The sequence below is a fragment of the Atractosteus spatula genome, chromosome 19 (genome assembly GCF_055471065.1).
Source record: "Atractosteus spatula isolate fAtrSpa1 chromosome 19, fAtrSpa1.hap1, whole genome shotgun sequence".
NCBI lineage: Eukaryota > Metazoa > Chordata > Actinopteri > Semionotiformes > Lepisosteidae > Atractosteus > Atractosteus spatula.
Genome location: NC_142724.1, coordinates 2,676,998 through 2,703,017, shown reverse-complemented (window position 1 = coordinate 2,703,017; position 26,020 = coordinate 2,676,998). Strand labels below are relative to the sequence as shown.

The 26,020-nt window shown below is 50.9% G+C and overlaps 1 protein-coding gene across 1 annotated transcript in view; it reads right to left on the bottom strand.

Annotated features, from left to right (window-relative positions):
* Window positions 1-1,852: 1,852 nt before the first annotated feature.
* The window catches only part of fer1l4 (fer-1 like family member 4), a 36,228-nt gene continuing 12,060 nt past the window's right edge, over window positions 1,853-26,020 (bottom strand). The window contains exons 15-46 of the mRNA XM_088937560.1: window positions 25,690-25,965; window positions 24,913-25,016; window positions 24,129-24,237; window positions 23,850-24,042; window positions 23,271-23,391; window positions 23,042-23,142; window positions 21,459-21,546; window positions 20,915-21,031; window positions 20,002-20,154; window positions 19,209-19,392; window positions 18,367-18,491; window positions 17,467-17,601; window positions 16,808-16,981; window positions 16,407-16,517; window positions 16,027-16,188; window positions 14,854-15,025; window positions 12,756-12,868; window positions 11,713-11,838; window positions 11,300-11,342; window positions 10,865-10,968; window positions 10,593-10,727; window positions 10,034-10,150; window positions 9,317-9,444; window positions 8,748-8,918; window positions 7,672-7,826; window positions 7,136-7,317; window positions 6,139-6,224; window positions 5,784-5,882; window positions 5,019-5,260; window positions 4,321-4,622; window positions 3,780-3,880; window positions 1,853-3,347 (exon numbers count right to left, since the gene is read on the bottom strand). Of these exons, the coding sequence (XP_088793686.1) occupies window positions 3,167-3,347; window positions 3,780-3,880; window positions 4,321-4,622; window positions 5,019-5,260; window positions 5,784-5,882; window positions 6,139-6,224; window positions 7,136-7,317; window positions 7,672-7,826; window positions 8,748-8,918; window positions 9,317-9,444; window positions 10,034-10,150; window positions 10,593-10,727; window positions 10,865-10,968; window positions 11,300-11,342; window positions 11,713-11,838; window positions 12,756-12,868; window positions 14,854-15,025; window positions 16,027-16,188; window positions 16,407-16,517; window positions 16,808-16,981; window positions 17,467-17,601; window positions 18,367-18,491; window positions 19,209-19,392; window positions 20,002-20,154; window positions 20,915-21,031; window positions 21,459-21,546; window positions 23,042-23,142; window positions 23,271-23,391; window positions 23,850-24,042; window positions 24,129-24,237; window positions 24,913-25,016; window positions 25,690-25,965 (4,610 nt within the window). The 3' untranslated portion in view covers window positions 1,853-3,166. The remainder of the gene's footprint in view (window positions 3,348-3,779; window positions 3,881-4,320; window positions 4,623-5,018; window positions 5,261-5,783; window positions 5,883-6,138; window positions 6,225-7,135; window positions 7,318-7,671; window positions 7,827-8,747; window positions 8,919-9,316; window positions 9,445-10,033; window positions 10,151-10,592; window positions 10,728-10,864; window positions 10,969-11,299; window positions 11,343-11,712; window positions 11,839-12,755; window positions 12,869-14,853; window positions 15,026-16,026; window positions 16,189-16,406; window positions 16,518-16,807; window positions 16,982-17,466; window positions 17,602-18,366; window positions 18,492-19,208; window positions 19,393-20,001; window positions 20,155-20,914; window positions 21,032-21,458; window positions 21,547-23,041; window positions 23,143-23,270; window positions 23,392-23,849; window positions 24,043-24,128; window positions 24,238-24,912; window positions 25,017-25,689; window positions 25,966-26,020) is intronic.

Below are 26,020 nucleotides of genomic sequence, written 5' to 3'. Positions count from 1 at the left end.
ACAAGACCCTCGGCGGTAAGGAGGAGGGCACTGCGATTCACTACATGAGGCTGCAGCAGTGCGACAACCTGCTGAAAGGAAGGTAAAATGGGAACTGAACATTTACACATGAGACCGTTGGCACAGCTTCTGTAACCCTCTGCGAGCTCCTATCGCCAGGCAGAAAGCAGGGAAAGATCAAGCAGCTCTGGTGCGCCGATGGGAGAAGGAGACCCTCGTCAGCACTGCTCTTCAAGGGTCACGCCCTGCCCTTCCCACCCTCGTCACACAACAGCCCCACTTCCTTCCCGCGGCAGTGGCTACCCTGGTCCTCTAGTCTCCCTCTCCTGTGCCCCGTGTGCGTGCAGATCTCTGGCCAGGATGGACTGGAGCCCACGTGTCCCGGGCGAGGGCGGGGCCTGATGCCTGGACCCGCTGTGGCGCTGGATCACGCGGCGGGGTTCCAGCGACAGCCCAGGTTCCCATGGAAACAAGAGCCAGCAGAAGCCAGGCTGGAGGATGCTCCATCCGAAGGCAGTCTGCTGACCTCTCCAGCAATGTCATACCCTGTCATTCCTGACATTTCCAGCCTTCGGCACAACGGGGATTTTCCAAAGGAATAAGCCGGTGCGAGGCTGAGGTCTGCCGATCCGTTATCACGCGCCGATCTGCATGTTTCTAGACGCCCCCAGGTCGAGACGAACAGACCAGCGATCCGGCACGCGTGACGTTTTGCTAGATGGGCAGATCGCTGGATTAACGACCCAGGTGCTTGTTTTTAAAGCATCCTGCAAATCGCCGTCTGGCTGAACACCGAATAAACGTATCCACACGTGTGGAAGAGCGTCCCGATTTTCCAGCCCACAGGAAGATGCGGGGCTCGTGATCGCCGATAAAGCAAGATTGTTGATTCTTCCGCGCGTGCCAATGAAGCCCAGACCGCTGGCCCACACGAGCAAGGGAAGCAGCTCGAGCTTATTGGAATTACAAGCCAGCCGTGTCTTAATGTGCTGCCCCGAAGAAGCACTGCCCTTGCCACGCAACAGCAGGCTCATGCTCCCAGACGGGGCTCGATCAGGGAAACAGCCAGGCCCCGGTCCTCGCTGCCGGCGTTGCCTGCGCTGCAGCAGGGTGTCACGGCCTCCTGAAGCCCAGGTGCCTTCCTGCAGCGCATCAGCTTCAAAGCAAAGCCTCCTGTTTTCATGGGAGATCAGGGTTGTCAGGCAGGCCACTTACAGGCTGGCTGTAACGACAGCAGGCTTCTTATTTTCCTGTAGGCGGTGCGCATTCCCGAGCTGCGGCATGCCGGCCGAATCTCGGAACATTTGCGCGTTGTCGCCGTGTTTGCTCGCGAGTTTTTCGCTGGGCTCTCCAGTTTTCTCCCACCTCCCAAAGGAAAGCATGTCAGGGGTGCCCGGCTGCTCACAATTATTTCTGGGAGCTGAGGGGTTTGTCAGAATGGGCCGTGGTACTGTGGAGAAGCAGAACCAGGTGAACTCAATGGACCGACTGCCCTCCTGTTATCTGTGGCCTTACTGATGCACTGATGGGAATAGTGTGCTGCCTGAATTGTCTGCTGAGAAATGATGCCTGAATGATAAAGTGCTCCTTTTCTTCTTATGACTCAAAGAAGAGATTGTCCTAATAGGAGCAACAAATGTGCCAATTTTTTCTTCACAATTTCAGTTAATCTCTTTCTGTCTTTCCTTGCTGCATTAGTGTCGCAACCATTGCAGCACTGAAAATGTCCACGAGCATTTATAATAGCAATATTATAAATCATAGCAAGCCATCAACAGCCGATCATACACTGTCTTTATTTAACAGCAATGAGTGTGGAAAACAGACAGGGTTGCAAAAGGGCAAGGCCACTTGATCACCACAGTCATGTCCAGTCTGCTTTTACAGCTCAGAGCACAGTCTAAAGGCAGCTCTCTGGGTCTGCTCACTCCAGCAGGACACAGCTGGTTCATATGGGTCTGTGCTGCAATTCTAATTTAAATCAGAAACATACTTTTTTCAAGGCAGAACGACCTTATTGCTGTCAGACCTAATGTGTGAAAAGTAAACCACCCATCCTACAGTGCTGGAATCTCATTTATTTATATTTTCATTAAATATCTCATTGTTTTCAATAAAGCGACAGGTTTATAATGATAAATGACACGCCTACACAAAACACAGACAGAAAAGAATTGATCTTGTGGCTACTGCATACGCTGCATTAGGACTGAGCTACAATAAAACACCAGCATCTTACACACAATGACCCGAAGGCCACTAGAGTAAGGCAAGGCAGAGAAAGAAAACGAAAATGAGAAATTTCAATCTGTCCCTGTTCACCGTTACACCATAAGGCAGCTCTTAAATGCCATCTGGATGCGTGCTTGTCAAACGAAGGTGCCGAAGGACATTTAAAAGACGTCTTTCATCACAGCAAAAGATTCCTTGGCTCTTTAGAACAGAGCCCCAGCACGATGGATAAGGTCATCATACATGATCATATTCTCCAGAGTTAAAGAGACGCTCGTCTGACAGGAGGCCATTGTTAACGGCAGGAAATTGGTGGATGTAAATTATTCTAGATTGACTGGCTTCCGCTGGAAAAAATATTTTCAGCATTGCTAGGCTACAGTTCTCCAGGCTCAGACAAATTGATTCTCTGAACAAAGTAAGTAGTCCGATTTACTTTTCTCTCAGCTTCATTGTGTGAATTTCTTTCAAGAATTCTATATTTTACCCCCATTTCTACCAGCCCATTATAAATTTTTTTTACCAGTAATGCTCTGAATGGACAACAGGGGTGTTCAGGTCGCCACGGTAACGACAGAGCGGTTTCAGGTGTTTGCTGATAATGCGGAGCAGCGCAGAAGGGCTGTCAAAGAGTCATTAATGATCTTTTTCTGCGCTCACGTACAGCGTCCTAGGCTTGGACATCCCTGTGTTTTTAAAAGAAACAGTGCAGTCCCTGCCACCTCCCAGAAAAGTACAGCTTTTTTGCCTAGTATATGCATCAGCCTCACGCATGACTGTCTGCTTCAGGCCCTGCATCTTGCCTTGACGGATATGACTACGCTACCAAAGCTGTGATCCTCGCAGGGCCGTGCTGACAGAGGGGAGGAAGAAGAGTCTGGTTCTGCCCGACTGTGCATTGTCAGCGGGCCCCCACCCCTCCCCCCCCCAGTGCTCAGCCATTGACGATCAGCTGGCTGATTTGTCCAGGCAGGGTGTAGAGGATGAGGAACAGGAAGAGAGCCAGGATGACCAGGACAACGAGAGCAATGATGTACTTCTTGTACTTCTTCCAGATGAAGAAGATGAATGTCTTCATCGGGTTAACAAACCAGTTGAAGGAGGTCTTGGGACGACTGTAACAGAATGGGTAATGTCCGTTATTTTCATCGTCTTCACCGCAGAGGTGAGGAATATGATGAAGATGAAGAAAGAGAAGCAATGATGATGGTTTAATGCTATTCTGATTCAACTAAGACTTACATGGGGTTTGAGTCATAAGGGAACTTTGTGGGCATCTCTCCTGTTTTGACAAAAGCAGCAAATATCATAAAATGCGAGGGTGCTGGATTATGGGACTGTTCTGCCAGTATAATGCGAGGGTGCTGGATTATGGGACTGTTCTGCCAGTACAATGTGAGGGTGCTGGATTATGGGACTGTTCTGCCAGTACAATGCGGGGGTGCTGGATTATGGGACTGTTCTGCCAGTACAATGCGGGGGTGCTGGATTACGGGACTGTTCTGCTAGTACAATGCGGGGGTGCTGGATTATGGGACTGTACTCACTTGGGTTTCTCCAGGGGCTCTGGCTCCTTGCGTGCTCGGCCCACAGGGTTCTTCTCAGCCTCTTCCAACGTCACCAGCTGGAACTCGGCTTCCACCTTGCCCTGAGCATGGCAGAGACCGTGAAAACCACAACACTGACTCTGACGCCTTCCCCAACCTCAAGCCTGCCCCATCGCACGCATCACTACGCAGGAATCCGACACTTTCCCTAAACTTCCCGCCTGCGCCATCGCAGGCATCACCATGCAGGAATCCGACACTTTCCCTAAACCTCAGGCCTGCGCCATCGCAGGCATCACCACGCAGGAATCCGACACTTTCCCTAAACCTCAGGCCTGCGCCATCGCAGGCATCACCATGTAGGAATCCGACTCTTTCCCTAAACCTCAGGCCTGCGCCATCACAGGCATTGCCACGCAGGAATCCGACACTTTCCCTAAACCTCCCGCCTGCGCCATCACTCTCTTTATGAATGCGAAGCGCGCGGACTCTACTTTTGGTCCAACCAGAGCCCAAGCCTGCGGTTTCCGCTTTGACCTACCATCAGGACAAAGGTGTTCCCGCTGGCGTCCACGAACTGCAGGTCCTCCGGCTTGATCTCGCCCCGCTTGCTCTTCTTCTTCTTCTTCTTCTTCTTGTTCTTCCGGGCCTCCTCGGCCTCCCGCTCCTCGCGCTCGATGTCCTCCTGGCTCTTCAGCTTGATCAGCGGCCACCAGCCCTTCATCCTCTTGCTCCTGAAGATGGAGAAGCGGGGGCTGGCCTTGTCCTTGGCCATCTTGACGCTGCACTGCGCCGAGGACTTGGCCGCCCGCACCATGTCGTTCAGCCTCAGCTCGATGGAGCCTGGGACGCAGGGAACGAAAGTTGAAGGGGGGTGGCCTTTGCTCAATCTCACCAAGAGCAGGAGAGAATCATACAGGTCAGAGCAGTGCCAGCCATCCCATCAGACCCTCCTGTTGAGTGGTTACCACTGTTTCTTTCTCAGCGTTAGGCTGAGCTGTGTAATGTTTCAGTACTGCAGCCTCCACGGTGTGGCTTGCCAGAGTATTTGTACAGTGCCAATCCCATCAGCCTGCTGCTCTGAGCTGCTGTGGGCAGGTGTACAAGAATCCTGAGGTGTCAGCTACTGCTTAGTGGACAATCAATTCCCTAAGAATCGGTTCCTTGCTTTTGTGCAGCTCCCAAAGCAAATGAAGGCGCAAAATCAGAGGGAGAGCCGGGCTCCCTCCGTGTGCTCACCCAGGAAGTCGTTGGCGGCAATGCGGTCGTAGTCCCAGACCTGGAGCACCAGCACGGCGGGCTGCCGAAACTCCGACTCCTCCAGGGAGAAGATGGACTCCTTCTTCTTGTAGGTGATCTCCTTCTCTGTGGGCAGGTAGTCGAAGCGGAACACGAACCTCCAGTTGAAGTTGCCCTCCCCCGTCAGCGAGTTGAAGTGGACGTCCGTCTCCTGCTTGTCGTCCTCGAGTCCTTTTATCCAGCTGATGGGGGTGGGGGGTGGGGGTGTATCGAAGACATGAGGATACATCAGAGGGAATGACTGAATCCCATCCATTCATCTATCCTTCCACCCATCCATCCAATTCGTTTTCTAACATCATTATCCAATTCAGAGTCATGGGGGAGCTGGGGCCTATCCTGGTAAGCAACCGGTGCAAGATGGGGTACACCCTGGACAGGACTCAAGTCCATGGCAGGGTACACACACCAGGGCCAATTAACCTCCCGGTATGTCTCTGGACTGTGGCAGGAAACCAGTGCATCTGAAGAAAACCCACATGAACAGGGGGAGAACATCATAACTCCACGCAGATGGCACCCCAGAAATACTCAGGGCCCCAACGCTGCGAGGCAGCTATGCTGTGTCGCTGGAATGCAGAGACGTGTCCTCGTCCTCACCTCTCCCCTCCGCCCCGCCCTGCCTGCTCTGAATGTGTGAACTTTCCCCTTTCTCACGTGTCTATGATTCCTTCATTTCTAGCGACTCACAGGAGCAGCTCCTACCCTTTTATATAGATGTCGCTGGAAGGCTCCCCGGTGAAGGGATTCACATCATCCAGAACGACGTCGTCTGCGTTCCACACGATGACGCGCAGCTCGTAGCTGGGGAAAGTGGCAAAGGGAGAACACGACCGAATAAACCAGGCATTGTCGGCTAACACATCTGGTACAAGATGACGTTCCACTGTTTTTTAAGGATAAGGATGGCTGCCTGAGCAGGTTGAAAATAAACACGTTCAAAATCGATTTTTTTTTGTCCCGTTTACTTCAGCTGACTGACACTTTCATTGATTTTCAGCAAATACCAGGCATGAAAGGACAGTGGAGTCTCAAAAGCCATCATTCGCGATTGCTTTACCTGATGGGGAGGCGGGGTTTGATATTGACAGGGGGCGGGGCCGGGACATCTACAGGAAACATGTCGATCCACATGTGAGCGTAACCCTGCAAGAAGCAACAAGGAGGCTATTGCCAGAGTAATGGAGAAGGTGTCTCAACAGAATTAAACATAAAAACAGAGATCGGTTTTATTGAGAACATAGGTAAAACTGGGGTTTCAGCGACATATGGAAGTGAGTATTCAATCAGTGTCTTTTCAAAAGATCTCTCTCACCTGTGACAGGTGGAGTACAGTCATGGTGTTCTCCCTCACCTGTGACAGGTGGAGTACAGTCATGGTGTTCTCCCTCACCTGTGACAGGTGGGTACAGTCATGGTGTTCTCTCTCACCTGTCGCAGGTGAGTACAGTCATGGTGTTCTCTCTCACCTGTGACAGGTGAGTACAGTCATGGTGTTCTCTCTCACCTGTAGCAGATGCAGTACAGTCATGGTGTTCTCTCTCACCTGTGACAGGTGAGTACAGTCATGGTGTTCTCTCTCACCTGTGACAGGTGAGTACAGTCATGGTGTTCTCTCTCACCTGTGACAGGTGCAGTACAGTCATGGTGTTCTCTCTCACCTGTGACAGGTGAGTACAGTCATGGTGTTCTCTCTCACCTGTGACAGGTTTAGTACAGTCATGGTGTTCTCTCTCACCTGTGACAGGTGCAGTACAGTCATGGTGTTCTCTCTCACCTGTGACAGGTGCAGTACAGTCATGGTGTTCTCTCTCACCTGTGACAGGTGAGTACAGTCATGGTGTTCTCTCTCACCTGTGACAGGTTTAGTACAGTCATGGTGTTCTCTCTCACCTGTGACAGGTGAGTACAGTCATGGTGTTCTCTCTCACCTGTGACAGGTGAGTACAGTCATGGTGTTCTCTCTCACCCGTGACAGGTGAGTATAGTCATGGTGTTCTCTCTCACCCGTGACAGGTGAGTACAGTCATGGTCCTCTGCACTATTTTCTCTCTCACCTGTGCCAGACCAGGTTTCTCGGTGTTGAGCAGTGAGCGGACCTCTACGTGCTCGGGCACCAGGTTGCAGGCGCCCTCACAGAACTCCCTCATCTCACCCCAGCGATGCAGCACACACAGGGCCTTGTGCTCATCCAGCTCGTTCAGGTCCTCCTCTGTCTTCTTATTCTTCTTCACCAACTCTGCAGCCCATTAGAAAAACCGCTCTTTAATATGAGGTCTGACCCTTCACATGCCTTTCAAATATTTTCTTATAATGCATAGGACTGCATGAGATTCATCATTCATATATCTTCCACATATATATTACATGTGTCCTGTGACACATTTTTTAGCTTCTAGTATGAAGAACCTCTTAGATGGTATATAAAATTGTTAGCTTAACTTTGAAGGAAGGGGTCTGCAACTTTTCTGCTTTAAAATACACATCTTTAGTGTCAGGATTCAACAATTGAACAAGCAACCTCACAATGGAGTAACGGTTGCTGATCAGCTCCTGTTATCCTAACACTGTTTAAGGAGACAAAGAAACAGACCTTCAGGAAAAGCCTCATTAGGGACTTTAAATATCTTGTTGAGGACTTTCACTTCTGACTCCCGGTATTCTGGAGAAGGGATACCATTCTTCCGGCACAGGTCAGCCAGGATGGCCGATGGCTTCTTTGAATCTCGCCACTGATTGTAACCTTCCCTGTGATGGAAGGGAGACACAGACTGAGTGCAGGCAAGAAACGTTCATCAACATGCAAGCAGGACTCATCAATGTGCAATCAGTGTTTGGGAACATGCAAGCAGGACTCATCAATGTGTGATCAAGACTCTTCAGCATGTAACCAGGGCTTGTTAGTGTGCAATCATAGCTCGTCAACATGCAATCAGCTTATCAACGTGCAATCAGCTCATCAACGTGCAAGCAGGGCTCGTCAACGTGCAAGCAAGGCTCGTCAACGTGCAAGCAGGGCTCATCAACGTGCAAGTAGGACATGTGCAATCTGTTCTTGTCAATGAGCAATCAGGATTCATCTAGCCAGGATTATCAACATACAATCAGTTCTCATCAACATGCAATCAGGGTTTGTCAGGGCACATCAAGGTGCAATCAGGGCTAGTCATCATGCAATCAGGGCTTGCTAATGTGAAAGCAGAGCAATAGTCTATTACTATTGTGGTCTGTGCCCAGGATAAACAACCATCTGCCTGGTGCAAGTGACAAACCCGCTTCTTGATGACAGTTTCCCATGGAATACTAATAGTAATTCCCAATCCTAGTCTTGGAAGACTGGAATGTCTAAAGGGTTTTGGGCCAGCTGTGCTGTTAACAGTCTAAAGTAACTCATTATTGGCTGAACTGAACCAGTTTAGCAGATTTTCTGGTGCTGTTGCTGTCTTAGAATAAAAGAGACCTAGAAATCCTGCAGACAAACTGGCCCTCCAGGACCAGGACTGGGGACTCCTGGCGCAGAAGGAACATCCAAACAAAACCTGCGACTGGCACGTGGGCCGAGGTTTCGCTGTCACGGGAGGTTTAGGAACCTCCAAGGAAGGCAGCGAACCACAACCCCCCCCTCTGCCCCGGATGGCTCCAGCTCCCCCCTTCCCCGCCGCCGCTCACTTGTCGTAGTGGAGCGCCAGGCCACAGCCCGCCCTGTGCCAGCTGTAGAAGCGGTTCTCCAGGTCGATCCGGGTCTCCCCGATCATGTCGTCTGAGCCCACCAGGTCGTGATCGAACACGGCAAGGGTAAGCTCCGTCTCCAGGGGGAAGGACACCGTCAGCTCGAAGACTCTGGGGAGAAGTTGGGGAGCACGGGACCCCTCAGCCTGAGTGTGCCTGAAAATCCACTGGGATGTCTTGTGCACAGAAGCCAATCTACCAGCATCTGGACTGAGGAGTCCGGTTTCACACGTGACTGTGACATAGCTTGTGCCAAGTATTACATTTCGGACAATTTCAAGATGGTTATTTTTTTTATCCCTGCAAGTGCTTCAGAATTCTAACGCTTGGAAAAACAGAACATGAATTAATAACTGAATTGAAATGGAGAAGGAAGTATCTGTTTAGGGAACTGAAACAGGCAGCTACATTTCCTCCAGTGACTGACAGACACCAGGCAAGGAGTGCAGAAGACCGACAGCTGCTGTACTGTATGTGAGCACGTGTGCTCCGCATCCACATGGACTCACTCTCCAAACACGGGGTTCAGCTGCTTGGGGATGTAGCGTTCCTTGCTGTCCAGGTGCTGCTGGCCCACCTTCACCACCACATAGGGGTCTGCCTTGCCGTTGGGGTCTGTGGGAGCCAGGTTGGTGGCCTGGGGTTCGAATGCAAGACGTTAAAAAGTCATTATGAACCCCCCTGCCCCCTCCCCCCTCCCTTCAAACTTCACGGGATCATGACCCTCACGATGGCGAGCCGCAGAGACGTCACTCTGTCACAGGCGGGTTTTGCCCCCCATGGGGATGAATAAAGTATTTTGGAAATGAGTTGAGTTGTAAGTTGGTTTTTAAATCCTGGTAGCACCTTTCACGCATGCCTTCCGGCCTGGAATCAAAGGTACGATTGTCTGGCAGTCGGCAAAGTTGTCTCACTGCCGCAGCACTCATAAAAATACTGGGGGTGAGGACTTTATATACCTGCTCCAAAATATACTCTGCGGAGCCAACGGGTGTCTTTGCCCCTGAAGCCCGAAAGTAGTTGAGTGGGAGGAGTGACTCCCGCTGGGGCTTGCACTGACAGCAGTGCAGGTAGTCACTGGGGTCACAGGGCACCCTAACCTGACTCAGACTCGCACGGCCGTAACCTGGAGACCCCTAAAATCAGATCTCGGGGTCACGGTGGGAACCCCAGTAAGCTAAGCAAGCCCTGTGTGCACATGTGCCGATTCGTGGCTCTGTACTTACCTTCACCATGTACACCCTCACCAGGACCTTGATGGGCACGTTTTTGGGGATCCCTTTGGTAATCTGACATTCTGCATCCTCATCTTCTTTTGAAATGGGATAAATTAAAAAGGAGCCCTGAAGAGCGAGAGACACAGCAAATACAGAGGTAAGACCAACCCCCCTTCAGTCACAGAACAATACCGCTGGGGGACAGAACAATGGCTTTTCAGGGATGGCTACCCCGGGGAATGTATAGTTTATCGCATTAATGTGGCTCTTTACTCCTCCGGATTACAGCTTGTTAATGCAGTAAAGGTCAGTTTGTTTTCCCAGCTTTGACCGACTTCCAAAGGTTGTGTTTAAATTATTTTAATCCGAGACATCTGCGTTAGTCTAGACTAGGATTCCTTATGGATTTTCGTGGGTGTTTGTCCGATTCTTGGTCAGTCGATGACTCTGAGCAGAGAGAGAGAGAATGAGGTCTGTTGGAGAAGAAGCTGCTGTCAGGGAGGCTGTGGACACTGAGAGGGGGATGTGGCTCTTCTGTGTGCTCGGACCGAAGTGCAGGATCGAGCACCTTGTACTTCCCCATGGTTCGCTCTTCCTCATCTTCTTCCTCGTTCTCGCAGTTGGCCTTCCCTTTGAAGATGGGGAAAGTGTGCAGCCAGTCCATGAAGTCCTCGAACTCCTGCTCCAGCTCCGATTTGTAAAGCTGCAGACACACAAACACGCCACAGAGTTACCAGGCAGCAGGCTGAAGCCTGATCTTTGACCAGGCCAGTCCTTCAATTACTGCTCCTGGGCTCCCACTCTACCCTTCTCAGCCTGTCCCGCGGAGCGAAGACTCACTTTCAGGGTAGCTATCATCTTTCTCTTCGGTTTGGGGGGCTCCACCTCAATGATCACGTTGTCCTCCTCTGCTTCTATCGCAGCCAAGTTTAAATTTCCACCATCTGGAGAGGGAGACCGAAACCTCAGAACCTTTCCGGATGTCAGCAAAGTCAACTGATCAGCATTTTAATTTCTTTTCCAAAGGTCAGAGTAACAATGTCTTTTTTTGTCTTATGGTGAGAAATGGTGCACTGAATATTTTAAGTGGTGAGTATTCTGAATGATTCTGAATTATTGCTTTCCCAATTGACAATGTTCATCGAAAGATACCTAAGCCTTTTCCACAGGCAGCTTATGGAAAGGGTACCCAGTTTCCCTGTTTTTAAATCAGGCTGAAGGGGTGCAATGCCTCTAAGAAATGTGGCCTGACTGCCTCAGCCCTGATGACCATACCTCCTTCATTTTGTTCTTCATTTTCCTCTTCATCCTCTGCGTTCTGTAAACACATGAGGCAGTGCACTGTAACAGTTATCAAGGCTGGAGAAAAACTAAAGGAAATAAAACCTTTGAAAAGTCTTTGAAAAAGAAAGAAGGGCTCAAGCACGTATACTTGTTACTGAGATATTGTGCTCGCAGTTGCTGGCGTTATACCTGACTTGGATTTCATACATGAATGGTGAGTACTCTTCATTTTACGATTCCTGCTTTAGTGCTCTTTCACTCACTGAGTAGAGAAGGAACAGAAATAACTCGAAAAATGCTTTAAACCTCAGAACATAAGAAAGACTGCAAATGAAAACAAGCCTTGCCACCCATCTAGTCCAGGTGGTATTATGTCAGCCCTCCCATTGGCTGGCTTTTCCCACCTGGTTCTCCAACTCAGCCAATGAGGCGTAGTATTTCGACCACCAATCCAGCTCCTCCTTCTCCGGCTCCTCCTCCTCTAGTTCCTCCTCCTTCAGAATCTTCAGGGGAACTTTCTTCAGGGGAGCCTGGGGAAGACTTATAGCGTTGCACAGGATCCCCAGTTTGCACAATAAACCAAAGAACAGTTTTAGTGTCATGCATGCTCAGCGACCCAGCACCTGGAACGTGCCCCTTTATAGTATACAAACACAGACGCAGGTGTTCTTTCCAAATCAAATGCTGTACATTAAAACGAAGCAATAAAAGAAATCCAGAATCACACAGCAGTACAGACGCAAGAGCGAAATGTAAAAGCAGCAGGACAGTTTTACAGAAGGCCCCGTTGTGCATGTGATTGTTAATGCTCCCCAGGGGGCTTTATGGCAATGAGAAACTAGTGATTATCCGAACAGCAGCATGGGTTCCAACAGGGCCTTCTGAAGCAAACCTACAGCTGCCGCTGAATGAAAGCTCTCCGAGAGAAAGCAGAGGCAGCTCTGAGGCTGGGGAGCAAACGGAAACTGTAGCAAACATCATGGGGCAGCTGGATGTTTTAAAAAAGCTTTCAGGCCAGTGAGATTTAAAAATCTGCCCTTAGGCATAATTTATTTGGCTTACACTTTTATCCACTGACTTTAGCAACTAACATTTGCACCCATCTATACAGGCGGGTAATGTGCTGGTACAATTTAGGTGAAATGTCTTGGTCACAGATACAACAGCAGTGTCTCACCTGGGATTCAAACCCACAACCTTCCAGCTAGAAGCCTGGAGCATGAGGATTTCAGTGTGAAAATAGGTAATTAGGGTTACTTCAGTGATCCATAAAAAAAGATAACAGCTTCTAACTGAACAGAGTTGACTGAGAAGACTATGGGGAGCTGATAAGTATCCCAGGTCCTCAGAGGCACTGGCAGAGCCAGGCTGTGCAGACAGCAGCAGGGCGCGCGTGCTGACTCCCTGCCGGTCAGCCTGCACAGAGCCAGGACTCCAGCAGACTCACCGTCACCAGGTTGATGGGGTTGATGGGGATTTTGGTGTCTCTGATGGACAGCCCCTGCAGGTCCATGTTGATCATGGTGTTCAGAGGAGTCACCTTCTTCGGCGGTTTCCTTGCTGAAAGGAAAACACAACCAGGGTAACGTGAGAGTTTATCTCCTGAGCGACCCTGCTCTTTTAATCCTTATTTGTGTTATGGCCCATTGAGTCCATACTTCTACAGTAAGTGTGGAAATGTATGAGGGGCTTACATGAGAATTAAATGTTCCATTGAGTGGGCAAAATTATTTGTTTGACATCACACCTACTGAAAAGTGCATTTTAAAACTGAAACATGACCTCATGTCCTCATCCACCCAGGAGTGGTGAAGGATTCTGGAATTACAGTCTTCGGACTACGGAATATGAACCAGGAGCCTGTTGTCTAAGGAAATCAAAGACAGAGCACACTTAACTTTTCTGTTGATTCTTCCCTGCTCTTTTTGTCTGTAAAAAGCTGGCATAATAAGGTAAGGATAACGCCCAGTACCCTTTTTTATGTCCAGGGTAATAGAATTGAAAAATGTCAACAATTCAAGTGTCCTCTGTATCAGGAGGAATCACCTGTTGTCACTGCAGTTTCAGGCAGGTGCTGGGTGACTCTAGGGGAGAAGTATCAAGTCATGTCTAGACAGAATTTTCTCCTGCTGGTTTCACTTAGAGCTGCGTGGAGACACTGACTCTGTTGATGAGGTTGTTCCTCTGCTGCTGTTGTTGACTCTGAAGGAAATTTTGGAACTCTGTACCTCCTCATCGAACTCCTGCTATCTCAGGTATGTGCTTGAGCGTGGGGACACTGGCTTTGGGGAATTTAAGTGATGCATGCACAGACTGGGCCCCTGCTCTGTGGACCAGAGCTTGGCTTAGGAGATAGCCACTCACAAAGACCCTGCTGACAAAACAGTCCCTCTGTTCATTTATTCCTGGTGACAAAAAACAAGCTGTTTTCTCTCTGGGGCAGCGTTGCTGACTCTGCCCGGGCACAGTCACAGCGGCAGCGATTCACTTTTCTGTAGACAATGCGCTCCAAATTTCTCCAATTAATTCTCCATTGCTGGATTTTTCCGAAGCCCTGCAAATGAAGTTTTCCTTGGTTTGGTTTGATTCCGGGGGAAAAAAAAAGGCACCACATATCTGTGCGGATCGACTGGCGTAACACAAGTGAAGTACAAACGTGAAAACGAAAGGAGTGGGAGTTTTGCAGAAGTGTCGCACCGAAGCAGCAGAACACAGCTCGGCCGTTTCGGGAAACTCAAGTGACTGAGATGGATGAAGCGCGATAGGGCTTTAAAAATGAATGAACGAGAAAATAAACATGTTATGTAGTGATTAAAGCCACACATTCTTCCCAAGGGGGGGGCGATCATCTGACCACACTAACTTTGAATGTAGTGTGAATTTGATTTAATCAGGAATTAAATCCAGTCACTAGCTAGTCATGTGATGGCTCCCGGTCCACCTGGTTTGCCTGACCTGAGGCGCTGCAGTCCCTCTGGAGCCGCGCTGCCGCCCTCCTCTGGACGCTCAGTGTAACTGCACCGTCTTTCCTGTTGCGTGGGACTTGCGTGCGTGCGTGTGAGTGTGTGTTTTTTTTCTTTGCGACATTTCAGTTTAATCTAGCCGAAGGACGTGTTTGCAACCTAGATGTGTTTACAATCGGGTGGCCTGGTAGAACTGATCACAGGAATGTTTAAACGGGGCCACACGTGACACTTGTGTTACCTCCTCCTCCTCTTCCTGTTCGGCCAGGTGGTTGAGTCAACATTACTACAGCGGGCTTCGTTGTGCCCAGCGGATAGGAAAAGGAGAGAAAACGCGGCGCTGAATCCGTGGCGACTCTGGTTGCCCTGTCTGTCTCCTTGGGTGAGAGGTTCAAGGTTTAAGAGCAAGAGGAAAAGGGGTTCATTCTGTCTGTAATTGTTAGAAACGGGGCTCTTAGCGAGACGGACAGGCACACAACGCACTTCAGCACTCCTTCCTTCGGAAGATCCTAAACGCGCATGTGTTCCCCCTACCGGCTCCGTCACGCCGGAAGCCCCGCCCCCGCCGGCCGGGCGGCTCACCCTCAGGCTCCTCCTCTTCCGCCTCCTCTTTCCACTCGTCCAGGTCCTTGGGGGCGAAGTGCATGAGGGTCTGGACCACGTGGGTGCCCACCAGGACCAGCCGGCCGAACGCGCGCCGCTCGAAGACGAAGATGGTGAGGGGGGGGTGCAGGTACACCAGCTCCGGCAGCTCCTGGGAGGAGGGGGGTCAGTGGATTGGCAGACATACCGCTTACTGGACACAACCATCATCTTTGGTTACTGAAATTGTTTTTTATGTTCTTTTCCATCATTTTAAATTCTTTCTGTTCTGCAGTGGGGATGCTATGTTAAAGGCTTTCTGCAGGATTCCTTCTTATATAGTTTATATCCTTCTGTCCTCTAACCTCTTTACCCCTTTCAGGGTCATCAGGGGAGCCGGAGTCTATCCCAGCAAGCAACAGGCGCAAGGCAGGATACATCCTGGGCAGGACGCCAGTCCACCACTGGGCAGACACACACACTCACACCAGGGCCAGTTTTCCCAGAAGCCAACCAGCATGTCCTTGTGGATGATAACCCACTCAAACACATAGAGAACATACTGTAACGCAACGGGGGCTCAGGCGGGCGCCCTTGCCGCATCAGGTCGGCCCCACACCGTCCGGGGCTCGAACCCGATGCGGCAAGGGCGCCCGCCTGAGCCCCCGTTGCGTTACATTGGTGTCAGAAGTGGGATGGGATAGCCCTTCGCCGGGGACGGCGATTTAAGCGGGGGAGAATGTAACGCTACGGGGGCTCCGGCGGGCGCCCTTGCCGCATCTGGTCGGCCCCATCCCGACTGAGGCTCGAACCCGGGACTTCCGCGTCTCTCTGCAGCGACCTAGCCCCGTGAGCTAAAGAGAGATCTCTCTACAGCCCAGTAGCTGTAGTCCTGCTATCACAGGGAAGGGCGGTGACGTCACCTGCTCTGGTACGCCGGCTCTTACACAGTGTCTGTCGGCCGTAAGCGTTACAATACAAACTGCACTCAGACAGCACACTGAGAGCTGAACCCAGGCCCCGGCTCTGTGAGGCAGCAATGCTAACTGCTGTGCCACGGCGCCGCCCATATAGTTTCTATCTTGAACTCTTATTTAAACGGACTCCAGACTGCCCATTCCGGCCGCTCTGCCTGCTCGCTCCGATCGGCCCGCGGTTTCTCGGGAAGCTCACCACGTCGAAGTGCTTGACGATCTGGCTGAAGTTGGGGTTGAGCTTGTAGCTCTGGATCTCCTCGGACTCGATCCTCTGCCCTGAGCACTCCATCCGGACCTGCGGCCGCTCCACCTCGAACAGGTTGACCCGCCTCAGGTCCCGCAGACCCCAGTACAGCACCTGCAAGCACAGCGCCGTTTCAGCTCCAGCCGGGCCTTTGCCTGCGCTGTCCGTCGCTAAGCCAATCGGGCGACCCTCACCGGTCAACGCCCTGGGAGAGATGTCTCTGCACAATCGGCACCACTGGTGACACATCAAGAGCCTCCGGTCCCACAGCCTTTTATACCCTTCGGAGGAGTAAGATCTCCTGCTGGCCGATTCGGGCGGAGCTCGCTCACCTCGATCCTGAACTTCTTCAGCACGGGCCGGACTCCCTGTGGGATGATGTAATGCCTCTCCTCAGGCAGGTACTCGGGCTCCCTGGGGTCCACGTCCGCCGGGAGAGAGGGCTGATGGGAAAACAGGGAGAAGGGCAGGGGGTGATCTTCTCCGCAGCTCCTGAATTGCAGCTCAAAAGAGCGACCTGGTTTATAAAGGAGAAACTGCCCATGCAAGTCTGTGTACTCCACAAAAGAGCTCGCGTAACATAATTTTGGTTGTACGGACAGTAAACCGGAGAGTTTGTATCTGCACCACTGCTGTGATAAAGGTGTCTGAGAAATACGGACACCTCGACAGTTCGTGCACTGGTGTCGAGGGCTCTGCTCTCCCTCACTGGCCGGCCAGCAGGGCCCCTCACCTCTCCGAAGCCGGAATAGTCCAGCTCGATGAGCTCGAAGGCGGCCAGCAGCTCCCCCGCCTGCGCCTTGCCCTTGCTGATGTCGAAGAACTGCAGTGAGGGCTTCTTGTAGGGCTCCTCTGTGAACTTCAGCTCCGGGTCAGCGAAGGCTCGGCCGATGGACTCCGGGCTGCCCTGCGGACAGTGCGTCAAGCAGGTCAATACAGGAGAGCAGTCCAGGCCCGTTGACCTCAATTACCCCAGTGACCCCAGGGAGGACACTGAACAGGGGACTACAGTGAAAAAGAGGAGGGGTGGAAAAGCAGCAGTCTGGTAGAGTAGACCTCTGCATTTACAGTTCAACTGGCAGACATGTATACCAGACAGTGCATCGTGGGAAATGTGGACAATTCCTCTGTTTTGTCAAGTTAGGGCAGTACAGCAGGTTGATGCTTATGGGTTTTTTATCTGAAAAAAAATCATGAGATTGTATTTTGACAAATTCCATGCTTAAAAATGGCCGAATTTGTTATGATATTTTTTTGGTTTTCTGTATACTTTCTGAGCAATGCAACATTAATTTTGCTAAAAAACTCTCACATTACAAGCAGACAGCCAGGTGTCTTTCTTCCTTTCAAACCCGGCGATCTACCGGAAGAGCCAGTGATCACATGGCTTACAAACTTGTCATAGTCGTAGATGCTGATGATGATGACAGGGGGGTCACTTCTCAGGTCCTCCTTACTGCCCTCCATCAGGATCGGGTCGAACAGCAGCAGCTCGTTCCAGGTTGGGGAGAGAGTCTCCTCCAACACCTGAGACACATGGCGGCGAGAGAGGGGTGGGCAGTGAGCAGGAGAGGGCGACGGAGACGGACAAGGAGGGAGGAGAGTGTAAGGAGACGAAAGAAAGGAGGAAGCTGGGGGTGGAGAGATATTGAAAGATAGATAAAGAAGAAGTCAGAGAGAAAGTAAGAGGGTGACAGATGTGCTTTAGAGTAGCATAATAATAAAATCATCATCGTCGTCGTCATGGGTAGTATGGTCTTGAGGTGGTTAGCGTCATTGCATCTTAGTGATAGGGTCCTGGGTTCGATCTCAGCCTGGTGTGTCCTCAGTGTAGAATCTGCATTCCTCCCAGTGCCATACCCAGAAACACGCAGGCTGGTTTGCACTGCCCCATGACAGACTGGCATTCTGTCCAGGCTATATTCTGCCTCGTGCCCTTTGCCTGCCAGGTTAGCCTCTGACTCACTGCACCCCTGCATTGGGCTAAGCAATTACTGAACATGGATGGATTAGCATTATTTTATAACCCACCCCCATGAGGAATCGCCAACTTTTTTGTCTCCACTCTCGGGAGAGAATGAGACTCGCAGAAATGCTCCTCCAACACGCCCGTCTGCAGATCCGTCTGAGGTCTGAAGCAGGCAGGAGAGCTGAATCTGACGAGTCTCTCACGGACGGCTCGGCAAACCTCCAGCGCCCCGTCAGTCCCTGGGGTCAGCTGAGAGGACCCCCACCTGACAGGGGTGTGCGTGCCACCCAAGAGCTGTGGCAGTGTCCGTAAGACAGACTCACCCTGGTCACCTGGCACTGAGTGGAGAAGACCACCTTGGCGAACGGGTCAGAGAGCCCATTGTCGTCGGCGGCCAGGATGCCCCGCGCCTGGTACAGGTGGGCGCGCAGTTGGAAGTAGCGACTATCTGCAGGAAAGAGACGGATAGGAGCTGAAAGACCCTCAACACAGCTGTCCCGAGAGTCCACCTGTGCAGGTCTCCAGCTTTACTGCTAGCTAAGGAAGCTATTTCATACAAGCTCAGTAGCTTGATGTTTTTAGATTGGGATGAACGAGCCGGCGCCTAGCCTGAGCAGCCGAGCAGAAAGAACTAAGAGCTCTGCAGCCTGGAGTGATGGACACATCTTGGCCGACAGTCACTGTCCTAACAACAAGCATAACCATCACAGCAACAGCAATCTGACCCATATCCCTTAACCAGGATACCCCCCATCCTGATCCAGGAGAGCTGGGGTATCTGCAGGATTTCCAGGATTCTCTGAAGCACCACCACTTAAAGAGCTGGGAAAAGCTGGCGAACTGGTCTAATTAAGCCTGATTGAAGATGTGAGCCCAGCTGGACTGGAAGCCCACAGATAAATTAATCCTCGGGAAGCAGAATTTGGGAGTTAACTCTGACCCCTATTTTAGCGATAACCTTTGTCCCAAAAAGCAGCGGATGTTTGCAGCTGGCTGGAGCCATGAACATTCCATGTAAGCTGTCCAAGCTGAGAAATCACCGGTCTTGCAGCTGCCTGGACACAAAGAGTTGGTTCCAACACTGGACCTTGTTCGACTGTCAAACCACACACCCCAGATTTTTTTATAAATCGGGTGTAGTGTCCAGTCCAGCGGGCTCACTCACCCTCGCAGGACAGTCTGGCTGGGGGCATGCTCATGGGCAGTGGGGTGGTGTAGGTGGCCTCCTCATACAGAGGTCTGAACTCCGCCGGCAGGCTGCTGAGGCTGTTCTTCACATACTTGGTCACACCCAGCCACACGTACACCTCCAGCTTGGCGAAGATCTCCCCCACAGGCCCCCCGGGCACCTGGGGCAGGACAGGGGACCGAAACACGTCAGACTGATTTCAGACACATCAAATTCGCTGTATTAGAAATGTAAAGATGGAGAACAATTAATCAGAGAGCAGGGAACAGTTCAAGGTCCTCTAGCTGCTTTTTAAACTGTTTGTCCCTCCCCTAGTCCACTACTCCCTTCACCACTAGACTTCTGCAGACACTGAAGGCCCTACATTGTAACAGGAAAAAGCTGATTTTGTTACTGGAAAATACGTGACCCGCTTTCCCCTCTCCTAAAGGTTCACTGTTTAGCTTATGTCTCTGATCCTGCAAGCACGGATCCTGAGTTTATAGGGTCAGATCTGAGGGAAAAAGAGAAAGAGAGAGGTTTTTACACATGCCATTTTCAAGCTTCTCAGCCAGAAACAAAAAACTCTCAATACCGAGATCTGACCTTGAGAATCCTGAACGGGGTGATCAGCGTGCGCCAAATACGTATCGCTTTTACATTAAATTCATTGCTTTAAATCACCCGGGTGCGCTGAATATGAGTAGCGCGTCTCCCTCGCAGTGCTGTGTTAAAGGAAGATGGGAGGCCAGGCGTCGACCAGACGGCGTTGGAGGAGAAGCGGAATCACCTTCATGTAGACAGTGTGCAGCTTCCCACAGTCCTTGCCCTTCTCCTCCTCCACCACGGAGTAGAGGACGGAGTGCGCGGGGATCCGGGCGTACGCCAGGCGCCTCCCGCTGCTGATCATCCACAGGAACACGTCCGGCAGCGTGCTCTGGGGCTGAGGGACACACCACAGTCATTTCAGAAACCGGCTTGCTTAATTACTGTGTAATAAAGGTGTTATTGCTATGGTAATAACACATTCAATAACACATTTAGCCAAGTTCTCCAGCTTTGTGACATGCTGTTTATACATTCAGCTGTCAGTGCCTCTATACATGGCACAAATTGTTGATAACCTTATTTATGTCAGTTATTAGTAAGCATTACACCTCTACCTATACAAGCATTCAATTAATATACACACAATCTAACAAGGTTAGATTCAAGGACAGAGAGTGACTGACTGCTGCACCATGAGTACCAGGTTAAATACACAGAGCTCTCCCTAGAACTCCTCTTGATGGACAGGTAACACTCCAGTTAGACCAGAGCTGTGTCAGGGACTGTAACCCGACACACAGTGGCAGCACAGACTGGAGACAAGGGCGACAGTGTGGGTCCATATCAGTTAAAACACAAACAGCATAATTTGCAAAACACACAAGAGAATGGCAGTTAATAATAACAATACATCAAAATGCCGAATAAAAGTCCTTGTTCTGGAATGATGGATGTCGGTAAACTCACTGTGAGTGAAACGTTCATATGAAATGTCTCCTAAGTGGTCGTCACAGTCCTGCTCTACACTGTGCATATGTATTCCCACACATATTCCCATATCTAGAGAAAGAGGTTACTACATATTTTATTATAGAAAATTGATACAACATAAATTAAAAAGTAGATCATGCTCGTGCTGAAACTGAATATCTCACCTCCTTGGAATAGAATCGTATCTTCCTCAAGATCTTCCTGACATCTCCCAGCTTCTCCCTCACGGTCCTGTTGGTGACTCTCCGGCGCACACGCAGTGCCTGCTTGGCCAGCATGACCTGGAGACAGGGCAGGAGTCACAGCCTGCTTAGGACAGAGCGGACAGAGACACCCAGCGATGGGCAAGGACACAGCTCGCAGTGGACAGTGACACACAGCCTGCAGTGGACAGAGACACAGGTCGCAGTGGACAGAGAGACACAGCCAGCAGTGGACAGAGACACTGGTCGCAGTGGACAGTGTGACAGCCTGCAGTGGACAGAGTCCTCCTATGGCAATGTCATCTCTTAGCCTAGAGTGGCTAAAAATGTTGTGGCTAAAAATATTTGTTGATGAAAATGAGACATCTTACATTTATTTTAAAGCTGAATCTATGCGCCCATTAACAAAACATCGTCCGTAACCACACAATGGGGCCACAGATCACCCCTTCCGACTGAAATGTTTTCCTTGAACAGGAGCCTGTCCTGCGGTCGCTCCACTCACGATGCTTTTCTTCAGGAACTCCAGCCGGGACCTGTCCAGATTGTTGGGTCGGGTCATTGTCTTCTTGTCCGCATGGGAGCTGTACTGCCTGCGGGCAGAGCAACATACACAAGAATATCTCAAGTGAAACTGCAGCAGCATTTCCCTTGGGTTTGATCTGGCCTGCTGAGCTTCAGCTGTGAGTTTAAGAAGTATTTTGCGAGCAACCAAACCAGCTAGATGGGTTTAATGGCCTCTTTTCAAGTTCTCAAGTTGTGCCTTTTCACTTTTCCTGCCATAAAACATGCCTTTGCATTACAGCACTACTGACTATTCGCAGAAAGACTTGCCTTGCTTTGTCCTGAGGACTGCCCTCGCTTTGCTGGTGTGTGAAGTTAACTACATGCTCTCGGGTCATCGTCAGGCCACTTCTGACTACTGCTGTCCACCCGAGCACACTTACCTAAGCAACTCAGCCCCAGCCTAGATCTCAGCCATAACCTCCACACGAATACTCCAGCCCTAAACCTAAGTCAAAGAGCGGCCATAACCGGGTCCCTAAAATACTGGTTATTTAAAAGCATCAGAGTATGTAAATTAACCTGTGTCAGCACTGAAACACCATTATACTACATATAGTACACTGTAGGTTGTAGCTGCAGAGACAGGTGAGATGATGCAGAGCTGCTGGGGCTCTCCTATGGGTTGTTCCATAATGTATTATAATGACCCCTCATCCACTGCGGGTTTTTCAAACAAGCAATTTGAGTACACACAGTTTTTCCAGTGTGACCAGGTTTGGCGACCGTTGGCAAAAAGATTTGCATCAATGCAGCTTCGAGCGTGAAAGCCAGGAGTAACGTTAGCTGTTTACTCGGAGTGGTCAGATCTGTGTAGCTGGTGTGGATCCTACAGCTGCAGTGCCCAACCCCGGTCCTCAGGGGCCTCGGTCAGCCAGGTGTATAGGTCTCTTTAAATCTTTACTTTTTTAAGAACAAGGAAAGGCTTCAAACTGTCTAACTGGGGCAAATGATGTGATCAATAAGGTAATGGGCAATTAAGGGCTCGGGTGGACAGAGAACCGTGAATCTGCTGGCCCTGAGGACGGCAGTCAGGACTGATCTACAGCCAGCGTGTGAAGGATGTTACTGTCTCTCTCTCTTGTGCCGACCATGTTAGTGATCAGGACTGTGCGCTCAGCAATCGCTTAAGACAAGCTCTCCGTGCTCTTGGTGGAGGGGAAGATAGTTTCAAATCAACGCTTTGGATTTTAAATACTGCTATTTAAAATATGCTATTGCACAACAAGCAATGTTTTCTCCTTCTTTCGCTTTTGACGAGCTGCATTCATTGGTGTTATAGTTCAGTGAGCTGACAGATCGCTTTGGTAGACTGTCACAGTGTGTCACCACAGCCTTGTCACCTAATCTATTTTGCCTACTAGGTTATAGATGAAAAAGCTTAGGTTGTCTTCGCCACAGGGGTTTTTAGACCCTGATCCACCGAGATACCACTGTGTTTATCTCAAGTGGTGTGGAACATCAGCGCTCCAGAGCCGAGGCTGGGGTTCGAGGGGAGGGTGCAGCGCCCGCAGCAGCACTTACTTGCAGCTGGCCACAAACTCCAGCAGGACGTCCACCAGCCGCTCCTTGGCTCTGCTCTTCGGCCTCTTCAAGAGCTTCTCCACTTCGTCAACGCCTTGCTCCTGACAGGCGAGGCGAGAGGGATCAGACAGAGAGCAAGGGATACTGTATACACAAAAGGGCAGCAACTACAACGGCTTTGGTCATACAGACCGCTGAGCCCAAAACCGTTGCTGGGGTGGAGACCTACCAGTCTGTCGGCCATCTTGGAAAGCCAATTGGTTGCGTAGAGGCGGAAGTTGTAGTCTTCCCAGTAGTTCCACACGTAGAGACAGGGCTTCTCATACAGCAGGGGGACACAGCTAAAAGACCTGTGACACAGCACGGAGAGCCAGACTGAGCAGCAGAGCAGGTAACGGCTCTGAACTCCATATATCATCTGTCAACAAGAAACCTCTCTTCCTGGGACCTCAGGGTGGTCGGTCTGCCCGAGGCCTGACAGCACACAAGCTCTCTCCCTCACTGGATGGGACGCCAGTCCAACACGGGGCAATGCAGAAAACGACAATTTGGAACAGCCAATGAAACTTCTCGAAGTTTCTGGGATGTGGGATAGCACTGGAAGACACTGATGCAGCCCAGGAAACCCCACAGGAACACGGAGGGAACGAGCAAATTCCACCGCCGGAATTGAACTCTGTACCCTGGAAGCGTTAACCTCTGTGCTGCCCCTTTGAATGATGAAAAAATGGCTGTGCAGACACAGGCTTAGACAGACTCAGTCGTGTTACACGATCGCACCCCTCTGCCTCCGCTCCGGCGGTCTTACCTGTCGTACTCCGTGGGCTGTGGTTTCAGGGGGCCGGTGACGGACCTGTCTCTGCTCCCGGGGGCGCTGACCTCCACCCGCTCCAGCTCGTCCTCGGATTCCTCCAGCAGGGGCTGCCGGTCCTCCCCCTGCGCCTCCCTGGCCGCCCTCTTCTTGGACTTCACCACCACGTCCGCGGCCTTGCCGTAGTTACCTGTGCGACACACCGCGGCAGCTCTTACGCCTGGCCCCGAGAGGAGCACGGGAGAGACGGGCCTCCCCGAGCAGGCTGGGACGTACCGATGGACAGCTCGAAGGTGAGGGGCTTGGTGCCTACGGAGGGGTTGATCATCGTCACTTCGAAGAGAGAGGCGAACAGGAGGAACTCCTCCTTCTCCCCCAGGAAATTCTGCAGGAGAGAAAACGGACACGGGGGAGGGATGAGGCTTGACTTCAGATGGGTTCTCCCTCTGCCAGCGACACGTTCTAAAAGCATGGATTGTGAAAAGATCCGGATAATATTTAGATGGCCTTTTAAACCAAAAGGAAGCTGTGTGCCTTAAACAAAGGGTGGAAATAAATATTTTGCTGGAAAATGAAAGATTGTTTTAAATTGTTGCTGTTTTAGCTATTGTTTATGTTTCTTGTTTTAATTTTTGGTAACACTTTAAGTGATGTGTTATAAATTAGCACTAAATTAATTAGGAAACTCCTATTACATTCTAGCCTCTAATACCTCTTTGTTCAATTAAGGCATGAAAAGATGTGAAATGGCCGCCCATTTCCTACCCAGTTAATTTAATTTCTCTCTTCTATTACAGTGAAACTTCCTCAGGCCAACAAAACAGAGCTGGGATGAGAGTAGAGTAGGTTTCTTTTCATTGCCTTTTTATTATTTTTTTATATTTTCATTGCATTCCAATAGATCTCATCACAAAAAAAAAACAACAATTATCTTAGTTCTGCCAATAAAAGGTTTCTGTGTAGCAGCTGATCAGACACAGCAGGAGCAGGAGAGTGCGGACAGCAGTGAAGAAGCTTGGATCCCCAATCCGTCAGGAACAGAGGGGGCAGTGACTCTGACCTCGGGGAGGGGGTGAGTCTCCTCCACCTCCACAGTGACTGCCCCGGGCACCTCCGAGCTGGAGTCCTCGGGTTCCTCCTCCGGACCACTGCGCCCCTGCGCCACTGCACCGAAACAGCAACACGCAGAGGCACGTCAGAGGGCTAGCCAGGACCTCCCCACTGCCCCTAGTCCCCAAACCCGGCCAGGACCTCCCCCACTGCCCCTAGTCCCCAACCCCGGCCAGGATCTGCCCCACTGCCCCTAGTCCCCAACCCCGGCCAGGACCCTCCCCACTGCCCCTAGACCCCAACCCCGGCTAGGACACTGTCCCACTGACCCTACTCCCCGAACTCAGGCAGAACTGTGTCCCACTGACCCCACTCCCCAAAAACCAGGCAGAACTGTGTCCCACTGACCCCACTCCCAAAGCCCAACAAACAATACTCTGTCCAACACCTCTACTCCCCTAACCCAACCAGGACTCCATCCCACCAACCCTACTCCTCAAGCCTGGGCAGGACCAGTCCCAAAGCCCCTACTCTCCAGTTTGCTCCTGTTTTCAAAGTCTAAGATATCTGGAACTTTAGGCACTTATTTGGTTTTAACAATAGTTGCCCTCGCCTCTGATGTTTAATGAACATCAATTATGCCTTATGCATGCTACAAGTCTTGAACATGAACAAGCTGTTTAGACACACGGTGATGTTCTAAGCAGAACACTGTACCATGTGATGACATTGTCCGCAGGGATGTCTTTGCCCCAGTGACACTGACTCTCATCCCCCAGGCGCCTACCTTCCTTGTCCTTCTTCTTCTTCTCCTTGGACTTCTTGCTCTTCTTCTTGAGGGTGAGCCTGCTGAAGGTGCTCTTGACAGCGGCCATGGCCTTGTTCTCCACCACGGCGGTGGGCGAAGAGTACACCTCCACAGCCAGCGACAGCAGGATGCGCCCGCGGTAGAAGATGCCCTGGCCCAGCCCCTCGTTCAGCTCCCGGTGGATGTCGTTCAGGACCGAGTTCTGCGGGGACCCGTACAGGTTGATCCAGGAAGGCCCAAAGGTGGGGTGGAACCCTAGGGATGACCAGAGACATGATGGTGATGGTACCACTGGCCCACTTTTTGTTCC